This window comes from Lissotriton vulgaris, chromosome 3_1, assembly GCF_964263255.1.
Source record: "Lissotriton vulgaris chromosome 3_1, aLisVul1.2, whole genome shotgun sequence".
In the NCBI taxonomy this organism is placed as follows: Eukaryota; Metazoa; Chordata; class Amphibia; order Caudata; family Salamandridae; genus Lissotriton; species Lissotriton vulgaris.
The window spans coordinates 672304182-672317944 of record NC_141689.1 but is presented as its reverse complement, the minus strand read 5'-3'; the positions used below and the strand labels follow the sequence as shown (position 1 = coordinate 672317944).

The window sequence follows — 13763 nt, the reverse complement described above, 5'->3', positions numbered from 1 at the left end:
GTGAGCAGCGACAGGACTGGTGGGAGCTGCCTCACTCACCACTCCACAGCACTCTGGAGGCCTGCGCTTACTTAGAGTAAGACAGCTTGGTTGACAGGTTTAAAGTGCACATGCGTGGCTGGCCTTCAAAGACGGCCGGGAAAAAAGAACATGGGCACTTCAAACACTGCTTTAGTGGGGCCACCCTCCTCCCTGTTGCTGTCACTTGGCAGTGGCCCATCCCATCCTGGTGCTCGGCTCGGGCCGGGGAATGAAAAATAAAATGCTAATAAATTACCATTTTGTTTTTCATCTCTGGGGCTTTGAGGGGGAATTTTAAGTGGGGTGACGATCTTCCGCTCCAACGGAGGAGCCGCCCCAGCCAGCATCCACAAAACCCTCTGCAAGCATAGCGAATGAGGAGAATACAGGGGAAAGAGGATGGACCATGATGTGTGGTGTGCAAAAGGAACAAGGTCCACAGAGAGGAGGAAGAGGGAGGGGCTGGGTGGACAAACAAGAGTGGGTAGTGGACAGAGGTAACTTGGAGCATGCATGGAGAGGTGTGAGGAAAGAACGAGAGGAATGTGGAGCAAGCAAGAGGCTTATTGTTGTAAAGTAGTTATTCATGCATTTCAATGCAAGCACTGCATCCTTAAAATCTAATAGCGTCAAGTGATAGTGAAAAACTCCTTCCAGAGCCACAATGTGCCCGATAAAGCGTCATATCAAAAGTTGAAAGATGCTGGATGAGAAAAGCCAATGGCTGAGCCTGAAGCCTACTCTAAAGATATTGTAAGGAAAATGTTTGTTTGATTGCTGTATTTTCAACTTAAAGCAAAAAAATTATCTTTGTATGACATGTCAAACACATTAGAACTTAGTTGATAAGATGCACTACTAAATGTACCAAAGATCCAAGTTGTTTGAAATAATTGATATAATTGAAATAATTGATTACAGTGTATGGATAAAGTTCATCAGTTGATAATTTGTCATTTTTTTCTTCAGATAAACACCTTCAAGTTGGTTGTAAATATAATCACAAATGCATACAAATCATTGATCAGAAAGATGAAATGGATATAGATGAAAACAAATGTGCCACATCTCAGTCTCTGAACTTGGAAATGTCTGATGAAAACAGCAACATTTTTCACAGTGCAAATAGGAATGGAAATCGGAGCACGACTGAGGTAGACAGTGCTAAATGGAATGTGACAGACGATAGATCTAAAGACAGCTTGGGAGGAATTCGAGACCCAAATTGCCATCCCTCCACCAGTAATGATATACACGAAAAGGTCATTGCAGTAGTCACACTAAATGAGTCAAAAGCTTCAGTAGGGGGAAGAATCATTCTCCAGCATTCTCCAAGCCCTGTGGACTCATTCCCATCTTCAACATGGCCAATTACCACAGAATTTAAATGTGACTGTTTAAATGTGAACGTGGAACTAAAAAAAGGTTTTCTATCAAATAGTAGGACTCACCTTCTTATAGAAAAGGGAAAATGCCCAAAGAAGAGCAGGAGCTATCATGGCGGGCATCACCAAAAGAGTCAGTGTTTCAGCTACCACTGTCATGAGAACCTCACAGATGCTCATGGAAAACATAGACCAAACCCTAAAAATACAGCTCATGTTGCCAACAAAGACAGCGCAATACTCAAAGTAAGCATTACCAAAAAGGATATTGAGGTTAATTATAACAAAGAACTTCAGTCTGTAGTAGTTCATATTGAACCTACTGAATACAGTAACCAATGTGACAACAAAACTAAAAAGCGACATAAAAGCTATCATTCAAAAGACACAGACTATCCTGTAACAGATGGTTCCTGCAGCACAAGTCCACTTCCAGATGATCAACACAAAGTAAGAGATGACTCTTACATCAATTGCATGCGTCCTGAGTGGTACTCAGATATCCCGCCACCTAAAGAATTTGCTGACTGTAAAGATCCACATTCACATACCATTAGAGAGGATGGATGTCCACTTCTAAACAAATCTAGTAATAAGCATTGGAATATATCAGAGTTACCATCTTGGTTAACTGATGAATGTGATGTGCCTGAGTTACTAAGTGATGGTACCGCAGACTATGGTGGGGACAGAGATGATTCCCATATAGTAGAGACCAGATCATCCCAATTCAACCATAATGTGGACAATCAGCAGAAGCCAAGCACATCAAGTGTGGCTTGCTTAAGTTATCAAGCTAAAGTTAAGTCATGGAATGATGCTCAATTAAAGAACATCCATTTTGTCCCCTGTCTCCCCGGTAACAAGAAGTCATATTTTGGACCTAAAGCTGTAAGAAGAAAAACATTTCCAGAAGCTTTAAATGAAACATTTATTCTTTATCAACTTCGAAAAGATTCATTCTCAACGCACTGGTCATCGCCTATTTGTAGGATACTGCCGGAGGAAGAAGAAGGAGCCTCAATTACCACTATAGACTCACTCGCTCAAGAACTTGGGGTGGAAATCAACAAGTCTTTAAGCTGCGCATCATCACTAAGTAGTCTGTTAGAGTCCAAACCTTCTCAGACACATGACTCCACACCTTCCGATCATGAAATGCCCCTTTGCCTCTCTGAACCAGAGGAAAATGCTGATTACATCTTCATGAATGATGGTGACTGTGCCATGAAGGATGGAAAAGACAATATCGGCATTCCTTCTTTTCAGTCTTGGCCAAATGTAAATTCTAATACGAAGAAAGAAGATAAGGATTTTGAGCCTTTGGGTAGCCTTTCAGAAGAACAACCTGAATTAACCGAAAGTGGGTTTGATGAAGAGCCAGTTGACAGTGACCACCACAATGATGCACAGGATCCTACAGATATTCCAAGTATACCTTTATCAAGCAAAGCAACGTCATTTTTTGATAGCCCTGTCACCCCAGGAAATAACAGAGCTAAAAGTGCCTACTCAGAGTGGTACTCAGCACAACCATTAGAAATACAGTCACAATTCTATAAGGTGTCTCATGCTCTGGAGAAGGAGTTGAAGGGGAAGAGGCGAAAGAGTTCAGTCGTGACTGTAGTAACTGGAGAGCAGGAGCAGCGTGTAATCATTCAAGGTGAAAGCCAAGCGCCAGCCAGTATCTTGGGTTCTGTAGAGAATGTTGGATGCAACAAAGATGCCAAACAGCCTGACACTGCACATAGAGATCCAGTCCCAATGCTAGAGCAAGAAAAAGAAGCCCCACTTGAAAAAGAATTCCGCAGCTGTTTTGATATCCAAAGTATGTTTCAGAAGTCCCTCGTGCTAGAAGAGGAACATTTACAGGGCAACGTCTTACAAAAAATTGAGAACTCTGACTCCTTCGGGTCTCCTGAAGATAAGGATTTTGCTAAAGGTGAGATCCTGAAAGCACCATCAGAAAACCAAAGCAGTCAGCAAGTGGAAGAAAACAGAGAGCTTGGCGAATGTATAGTACTGGAGAACACACCAGGAGCCAGCCGTGACAGTGAAACATCACTCACTCTTTCAGAGACGGGGGACTGCCTGGTTCTTCGTTTAGTCAAATCTGACTCTGAAAGTTATGATCAGAAGAAAGCCGAAAAAATCCAAGCATACAGTCGGAAAGCAGAAGTGACTAGAAAACAGTTTGGTAAGAAAGGTATGTTTTGCAATTACTTAATTGCTTATTCCCATTATTTCGCATCAGTTTATTTTATCAGCAAAATATAAATTATGTATAACTCATTTAAGTATCAGTATTACATTGAAATTATTTTGTTTTGTAACAGAAGTTATCACTACTCTTAAGTGAAATATGTAATTCTGACCTTAATGTGAAGGTTAATGTTCAATTCACAGAGTAACACACAGACTTTGCTTGTGCAACCTGATGTGCATATTGGTATTTATTTAGTCAGCTTGTATGGTGACTTAATCAAAAGTGCTTAAATACAGCAGAACTCTTTACCGCAAAATATAAATGTAAGGTAAGATACTTAATCTGGGCGGTGAACTCCGCTTCACATCGCATAGTTTGCTGAGTTTTCCGCAATCCGCCTTACGTGGAGCTCGCGAAGTTCTAAAAACTCCGCTCCGCGGCCATCATCATCAAGTTGGCGAGTATGAACGTGGAAAATCAACCTCACAACGAGATTTCTCAATGCGGGCGATCAGATTTCTCATTGCGAGTGGTCACGTATGCTCGCGACTGCTTGCGTTTAGAAACCATCTGTTCACATTAAGAAAGCTGCGGCTTGAGTAAAAATCTACTCGAGCGGCAGAAAGGAGGCAGTGCCTGCTTGCGCTGTGCATGGTCCCGCTCAAGATGATTGCACAGTGCAGATACTGGTACTGAAAATCACCACAAACAGCATTTATCTAACGCACTCGCTGCTCGCGGAGCTCCGCGTAGTGCAGAAGAGTTTTTTTGCACTTCGCAGAGTTTCGCAGAGCGGAACTCCATGAACTCCTCCCAGGCTTATAAGATACATATAAACCTGACACAATAAGTGTGATATATGCTGCAGAAAAAGGCCAATGAACAGGATGAAAATAGAGAAAAAGAAGAAAGAGGAATGTTCCTGTACAGAAAGTAAGCCAAAAGGGCAAAAGAGCGAAATCCGAAAGTTGCAAATACTCTGGAAGTAACCATGAATCGTAGTTGAGAAATGGAAGCAGTGAGAACCCTTATATAAGGATAGACAGAGAGGAGGTAGGAGAGTCAGGAACAGATTGAAAGATGAAACAGTTTTCAACACAATGCGTTGAGAATGATGAAGTAAGTGAAGTTGGCTAAGCGCAATAGAAAAGGAAAAGTAAATTAAACATAAAGAGTGCTGTAACATTCTGGAGTGTTGAAATAGAATAGGCAGAAAATCCTAAAAGATGCTAATTTTAATGGTGACGATGAGAGAAAATAGACGCATGTGACAAGATCTCTGGAATTTCAAGCGAAGGCAGAAATGACGGCATGAGTAGAAAAAGAGTGGGAAAGGTAGAAAATAACTACAGGGCTGGTATGGGAAGATGAACAGCGTTGGAATGGATGGCTAACAGAAAGCATGACGGAGGCTAGGTCTAAGATGGAAAGAAAAGAAATCAGATTTTTGATGAGTTGGTGGGTAATGAACCAAAGTGCATCCAAGGGTGCACAGCAGATGAGCAGACAGAGCTATGAGACTGAGGAGAGCCAGGAAAGAGAGGAAGGGGAGAGGTAAGTATGATTATGTCGAAGGCGTGTCAAAGGCCAGCCAGTCTGCATCGGTTAGTGACCAAACTGCAACCTACATCCAGAAACACAGCACTTTACCATCTGGATGACTGAGAGGCTGTGCTTAAGTGTCAAATCCAAGTAATTATGCCTATTGGCCAGAAATGTTAAGGTCCCAGACAAAGATACAGTCAGCAGCCATGGCAGAGAGAATAATGTTTTTAGAAGACCAGTCTATGAAGGAGGCACACAATGTCGAATGTTCTGGCAAGGCGTGATTAGTAATAAATACCCGGAAGTGGGTTATATATTCTGCGGATTTCCCCTTGGCCTGGTGGCTACCTTCTGAATATGCTGGGGATGAAACTCCTCAAAGTGTGCACTGTGCTTCTAGGCAATTAATAACGACCCTTAGACCATAACTTTGTGCATCCCACAGCCTACATTCTCCACGACCGGGAGCGGATTTTAATTACAGTGCTCACCCCCAACATATGACAAAGCCGCCAAAATCGACATCAGCTTTTTGTCGAGCAGGAGAGCGGGTGGAGACCTGGGGATTTGTTTTAACACCCCTCCAGCTAAAGACACAGGTGTACTGTGGTGCCCAGGACAGGAGCATGGGAGCATTTATACCAGGGAGCATGAGTGTGCAGCAGTGGTGAAAGGAGGTGCAAATACTGAAGTGCTCCCCTGACCTTTGGATTGCTTCCTGCACCCCCCATGCATATTTGTGTTGCGGGAGTCTCTCGATTGCCTGACTGAAACAGGGTGCATTGCGGTGAACCCTTCTCCTCCTTGACAGCTGCTGACTACTCATGAGCTGAAATATCGACCGGTCGGTCTTGTTGGTAACTCAAGCACTAGGCAGATGCCCTTGAGCACCACTCCCTCAGCCTCATGACACACTGGCATCCCAGGGTAATGGTACATAAAGACCCCCTGCAGAAGAAGTTGCCATTTGAAGCGCTGAAGACAATAAATGGCAGGCGTGGAGGCTGAGGCAGTGACTGGTGCAGCAGGAGGCACAACTCCACCAGACAATTCTGCGCTGATGCTGGAACTGCGCTCGGGATTCAACGCACTGGACACCAGATTTATTGCGCTAGATCAGCAGCTAGATGGGCTTAAGGAGAACTTACACCAGCAGGCAGTGGGGAGCCGAGGGATGCAAAGGCGCGACTGCGAGGCGCTAATCCAGAACAGCGGCCTACAGAGACTGGCGTTGGGAAAAGGTTGTGGCTCGATAGCAGAGGTATAACAGCAGAAACGAAGGCCATACACTGGAAGTGCACCATAAGTAAAGCCAGGGGTAAATGCAATAAGGCTGGCAAGCGAGGATGTCTGACCCTAAAATGGCGGCCGCAACACAAAGTAAATAGGACACATTGGACACTGTGCGGGGGCAAGCCATTTCAAGATATAGCACAGGCTACCCTAAAGCGGTGCCAGCAATTCAGGACTGTGACCGTAAAACTAAAAGCGAAATACATTAGGTATAGATGGACATATCCTTTCGTCCTCACGTTTGAGTTCAGTAACAAAGCTCGACATGTCATGGACCTGAAGGAAGCGATGAAACTCCTGGGACTGCCACTGCCTGACCCAACGACCAGCTGCAATCAGGTGTCGGGATCTGGCGTGGACACAAGATGGAGGAATCAATGGCAAACCCAACGCAGGGAGCAAAACCTGAAGAGCTAGCAGAGATAAGGAAGATCCCCCCTCATTCATGCTCTGTCTCTCACCCTCCCCCATCGCTTTCCCTATTTCATTCTTTGTCTACTCCCTCTGCTCTTATCCCTTCTCCCATGAATCTCCCCCCTTGTCTACTATGCCGCCTAGTCCCCTGTGTCCTTTAACTAAGCACTCCTTCTCCCCTTGTTGGGGAAAGATCCAATTATTATACTCTGGAGTCTCAGTGATCCCTCTGAGAGAGTCCACAGTGCCAAGGGAGCCACTCACAGTTGAGGTATGGTATGGCGCCCCTTGCCAAAGCACTCCCTTACCCCTTTTTGGGGAAGGATCCAGTAGGTAGGCCTTTGAGTCTCAGAGACCCCTCTGAGAGAGTCCACTGCGTAAATGGAACCTTGCGCAACAGAGTTGGGATAATGATACCACTTCCCCTGGGATCACTGCTTACTGGACTTTGGACGCAGCTATTACTCAATTACCAGTTAGTGTCACTGTCACCCTCCCCCTCTTCTTACATGCTGTGTCCCTCACCCTCCCCCTCTTTCCCTCCATTCACTGTCTTCTTCCCTTGCTCCTACCCCCTCTCCCCTGAATCTCTCTCCTTACCTGCTTTTTCTCTTACCCATATGCCCTTATTGTTTATCTCGGCCTAACATGTAACTATGTACCTATGTTCTAATAACTGTGTAATCTTTGTAATGATGTAACCTGCAACTATTGTCTGATACTCTAAAAGTAAAGTGCATTGATACCTCTGGGTCTAGCCAGCGCTATATAAAACCTTTTAAACAAATGTATTTGATTTCATTATGGAGAAAGATCTTGACTTCATGTGTATAACACTCTTGGTTAAAAGAAATTTCTTTTGTTGACGAATGACTTCATCCTTCCAGGTTAGCAGATTATTATTTCTTGGAGAGATAGGAAACGCAGTGGAGCTTTTGTGGTAATTGCTCTGTATTGTCTGAAATGCGTGACATTCACAGAGAGTGCACATGCAGACTTGCAGGTATTAGTGCTAAGACTGGTTGATTTAGGGAGAGCCAATTGACAAATATTCATATACTATATAGCCTGACCAGTGGTCACCTTGGAGCAGCACTGGAACATCATGTGTACACTTGACTTTCGTGACATCAGTAAATGGTTGCAATATTCGGGTAAGAAATCTAAATGTACATTTTGAAGATCTTGCTGATACACACACCAAGTATAATTTAGAGAGATAGTAACTCTGTATAACTTCAACTCACCCGAAGAAGTTTAATATGCTTGATGTGATTTGTACCAAAAAAGATCTATATGCTATTAAACAGTTTTTTCTGGTCCTTTGGATCAACCACTTTGTTATCCTATTTGGTTGGCATATAAGCTCTCTGCTAAGCAATAACCCTGCAAAGGCATCAGCCAAGCTGATAAGACATTGGCACAGTTTTGTCCAAATTAGTCTCAACAGTAAGGGCCTGATTATGATCTTGGCGGCAACAGTCCTGCTGTGGCAGCGGTGGCGGATACCCTGTTTGCCTAGTAGGCAATGTGTGCGGTTTGTCAGCTGAAAGACCGCCCGGCTCCCACTGGCTTTGCCGGTTTTGTTCACCTGCTCTGACTGGGGTCTCAGGGAACATTGGCTGATGGAGGGAGCCCAGCCGCTTTTTTCGCAAGGCCAATCATGATGTGCTTTCCAGCTGAGGCAACTGTGGCAGTCAAACCTCCACCCCTGAGTTGGCGGAAAGCAATGCGTACAAGGCTGAAACTCATCTTCACTCACCTTTACACTTCCTGTACCACTATGGATTAGATCCTACAAGTCATGCAGCTGCTGCTTCAACACAAATAAAATCAGCACCGTCGTCAGGGTAACCAAAGGTAAGCACTAACATTACCTGCCTAACTTGTCTGGTCACATTTGCAAAGAATTTGTGCATTTTTAAATTACACAAACAAGCTATAGCATACCAATGTGTAGTGGTGATGTCGAATGTATGACGTTACCAATGCCATCTATTACCCTGCAGTAGGTTACAACGCAGATGTTACATCTTCCGAGTGGTTACCACGCATGGCTTTACATCACAAGTCATTTCTATGACTTGCGCTAGATAGCGCGCTGGATTTAGGAATAGTATAAATTACTATTCCTACTCCAGTTAACGCAACAGCAGGGAATGTGTTGGATTTAAAATCCAACACATTCCCTGGTGTTGCGCGCCATCTAACGCAAGCTGTTGAAATGACTTGCGATGTAATGCCATGTGTGGTAACAACGCAGACAATGTTGTGACCTACCCATGTGGTATTACCGGCGTTGTAAACGCTGTTTCCCGGCGATGTCATAATGTTGATGTTTACGACATGTAAACTAACACACCTGTATGACTTTAATGTATGCTTGATTTTTGGGCAAGCTGCTTTACGAAAAATGGACACTTGCTAAAAATAAACATCAAATCAAAAAGCTTAAAGTCATTACATAGGTGTGCACACAGAAATTACATAAAAAAGGCAAATATTTCATTGTGAAAAGTGCTATGTAAGTACACGTAAAAATTGAACTAGACAAGGTGGAAGCCTCACCTCAACAATTATCAGGAAAATAAATGCTAGTCCCAAATCTTAACCATTCTACATTTTTTCTTGTCTAGTGGAAGTCCTGTATTGCCTAGGACAATGAATATGTGCACATACTTATCAGTAATCAATGGGAAACAAAAAATCCTGTATGAATATATCATAAAATGAAGTTGAAGCATCTGTTTGTTGGCGCTTATGGCCATTATTATGATGAATGCCTGTACCTAAATGCACATGACCATCACTTACCATGGCAACCAGTTTATGCACCTAAGAAAGCAAACATCAAAACATCCAGGCTCGATTACCTAATATCATGTTAAAGACAAATATGTACTACACACGTCAGTCTCAAACATTGCCAGGAATCAAATAATGCTAAGTGAAAGAAATGCCAGGACTAACTTGTTAAAATCCAAACCGTAGATTTATTACAACAAATTAGATAACTCTCTCACTAAATGGCACTCCAAAATGCTGCATGTAAAGTCCTGTGCACTTTAGTGCCATGCCACAAGGCTTGCCTTTTGTATAACTGTCAAGGGGAACATCCTCTGGAATGGGTAACCAGTGGGCAGATTAGGCACCTCACATAACCTACATGGGAGAGGAGTCTTGGGTTTTGATGGGGTGGACTTGGCTTTGGGAGGGGAGTCTTGGAAGTGGAAGGGGTGGATTGTATTTGGGAGAGTGGGTCTTATAATCTGTAGGGGTGGATGGGCATTTGGGAGAGTGGGAAGTGATAGTGGTAGGGGTGGATGGGCATTTTTCAGGGGTGGATTGGGATGCTGGTTGGGTTGGTTTGGGTGTGGGAGGGGTAGATTGCTGTTTTTAGGGTTGGTTTCAGTTATGGTAGGGGCTATGGCAAGGGTAAAATGGAGATCCTGAATGCTGAACTTGGGAGGCAGTGTGGGAAGGAGTGGTGCTTGGGAGGCAGAGAGAATGGCTCTGTATGATGTGCATGTGTCTGTTGATGGTGCTGTTGCCTGTGGGTCTGGTGTGTTTTTGAAAAGTTTGGGTGTGTCTGGTATCCTAGGCTTCTGTTGTCTGTATGATTGTGTGTGCCTCTGTTTCTTCTGTGTGTACTCTAAGGATGGTGTGTCTCTGTAGTGTGTGCTGTGAATGTGATTGGGGTGTGGCTGGTGACTATGGATGTGTGCGGTAGATGTGATGGGGTGTAGCTGGTGAATATGGGTGTGCTTGTGATGACTGTGTGCATGGTAGTCTTGGTGTTCTGTGGATGTGATGTGGTGTGACTGGTGGATGTAGGTACAGTGAAGTCTGTGGATGTGATGGTTGTTGTGATGGTGACTGTGGGTGTGGTGGTGTTGGTAACATTTGTGGATGTGAAGGGGCTGGTGAATGTGAGTATGGTGGAGTCCGTGGATGTGATGGTTGTTGTGGTGGTGACTGAGTTTGGTGGAGTCCATGCCAGTATGTTTAAAAGTGTTCACATGTGTAGTATGACGTTTGTGTGTCTGTATGTGTGCTTTGCTAGTATCTGTATGAGTGGGTGCGTACAAATGTTTATGTGCTTGGTACAGGTTTGGGAATAGGGATTTGGTATGAGCAAGGGGGGTGATGGGATAGAGGCTCCGGTGAGGGAGGAGGTCAGAGCCTGAAACAACTTCTATAGCTCAGGCATTGCACTGCGAATACCTTCCAGGTATCCCACCATCTGTTGCAGATGTCCGCCTTGACCCTGGATGGCATTCAGTATTGCAATCTGACCTACACAGATGTTCCTCGAGAGGTCAATTGCCTCCTCACTCAGCATAACCAGGCGACAGGAGCAGGGAGGGATGTCCCTCTTGGGGCTGCAGGCCTGGCCAACAGGGTGGAATGCAACAAGGAGGATGGATATGGTACTGATATCACTAGAAATTATACCTACCAAAAATACCTCAGTGCCGTGTCTCCACAAGGCCTTCAGGTCCGCATACTAGTTGTTTTTTTTCAAACGTGAAATATGAATCAATGGGAGTCAACAAATACAGCAATATTGTACCAATAGTTGCATAAACTGAATGCACTTTACCTTTCTATGTGCATTTGACAATGTAGAAAACTCACTCCAAAACACTAAAGTATAAGCCTGCTGACAAATTCAACGGTAGAATCAGTACCGAAGTACCTTAGCGGTGTATCACATACCATACACATACCTAAGATGTTGAAGACAGTAGGAAACAAAGGTTGTGGGCATTGGCAAATGACTCAGACAGCAAATTCACTTACATAGCCACAGAAATCTTCCCATCACACTTCAGTACAGAGAAAAATACATCATCATATTTAACACCTAAATGCCTATAGTTAATAGAAGTTTGTGGTGTCTAAGTGAAATGCTTGCACTGTGTTCCTAAATGTTCAGGAACATCATAGTACTTGTTTACATACAGCACTCCCTATGTAGTGAAATGTGTTAGGGTATGTGTTACTCTGTCACCAATGTGTGCACATTCCTGTCTGTGTTACCACAATAGTTGGATATCTATCACCATTATTTGTCATAAAACAGACTGGCGGACACACACATTTGTGAAGGAGTGAGACCTCATGCTAATCCTACAATCTAAACATTTATATAATAGTATTTCTGATACCATTTGGGGTATGTATTAAATCAAATATTGTTTGTTTAGGTGAGGTGTTGTACACCCACTGCGTCATAACTGCCCTGTATGCTATGTCACATGTAATAGGGCTACCATTCCATCTTCCACATTAGTGAAAGACCATCACACTTGACACAATAAAGACTAGTGGCCTGTTTGGTACAATTGTCCCCCATAGCATCAAACAACTTTAGCAGTATGTGGAGTTGAGGCAGACGTGTCTTCTCAGAATAGCCCATTGGTTGTGGACAGGAATCATGTGGGATTCTTTCCCAAAAACAATAGACAAAGCACATCATTATAAACCTGGTTCAAAACTTACACCTTGAAGAACTCTCCTTGTGCATGGGACACTGGATTCCCATATTGTGGATGTGAACAATCCTGGCTGTATCAAAAACTGGATAATTTAACATGTGAAACTTTGAACAGAACTTAACCCCTTGTTGCTGCTGTTGGGACCCCAACTGCCCATCAAACTCTGGATAAGCCACCCTAAGGATGCAGGCCATTAGGGGGGCAGGGTGCAGAGTGCACCCTGCACAAGTTGGGATGACTTCCCTAGCTGGACTTCTGTGATCTTCTGGGTTCAACGTTGCCGTGTAGTTCTTATATGACCTATACAGGATCGGCACATTTGGATAACATAAACTGTCAGACTGGTGGCAGACTGATTCTGTGCACCCCACCGGGTATGTTAACCTGTCTGTATCAGCTAGCTCACAATGCCACTATACTCTCCTCTTACCAAGGAGAGAATAGATTCTGGCAACCTCAGAACATGACAACCCTGATCCCTCAGGACAGTGGAAACAATGTACTATACCTTTCGCTCAGTCACTCAGGCTTACTTAGTTTGTCTCTGAGTGATACACCGAATAAAACAAGCTGGGCATTTTTAATGATCATTCATTGAACATTTATTTTTCTGGTGTAAAATAGATGTGCTGCAACAATTGTTAGACAGTATATGGTATAAATGATCAACAGTACTATGAAAGTAAAAGGATGGTATAGTTCTACCATTGTACTAAAATCATGAATGCATTCAAGTATATAAGACACATGATAAAAAAGCATACTCCTACGATGCCTCCCTAACTAGATGTACCTAAGTGTACCTAGCATGGGTATAGGTGTTAAGCCAGGAATCCCTCTAGGATTTAGTCAACCCCATTACCTTAAGTGAAAGTGTGGGACCCCGTCCTGGTCTCAAGCTGGACATCCTGCGAGGGATGTTTCAACCACTGCGAGCTGGAGTGTCTGCATGCAGGAACCTCAGCGTCTCAGGTCAGTGTATCGTCCGTGTACTCTCGATCTCCTCTAGCTATCATAGCAAGATGTGATGTATATATATGCCCATAGGTCTCCCCAGGGGTCCTATCTTGCTGTATTACTGTGTTGGCCTAAGGATGACGTTGGACCTGAACTTTGTACATAGATTTTATACAGGAGATGGTAGTCCTGCTGTGCTTCCAAGAACCATCATGCATAATATATGAGATTTCAAACTAGGGAAAACCCGCATTCTGAATGCAGTGTAATATCTAGGTAAAAGGTCAGTCTCTGTAAATCGTGACAAGTGTAATGTAGGGAGTGAATATAGATGAAGGCTAACGAGTTTACAGAGGCCTATATTATAGTACCTATATGGAATATAACACCCATTCCTCCACCGAATGGACGACATAGTTTTAAATTCCACACGTACTACCA

General features: G+C 43.7%; 1 protein-coding gene across 1 annotated transcript in view; it reads left to right on the top strand.

Annotated features, from left to right (window-relative positions):
* Positions 1–427: 427 nt before the first annotated feature.
* LOC147726908 (uncharacterized) overlaps positions 428–13763 on the top strand; it is a 456046-nt gene continuing 442710 nt past the window's right edge. Inside the window, exons 1-2 of the mRNA XM_086963536.1 lie at positions 428–518; positions 991–3612. Coding sequence (XP_086819662.1) covers positions 428–518; positions 991–3612 — 2713 coding nt within the window. The remainder of the gene's footprint in view (positions 519–990; positions 3613–13763) is intronic.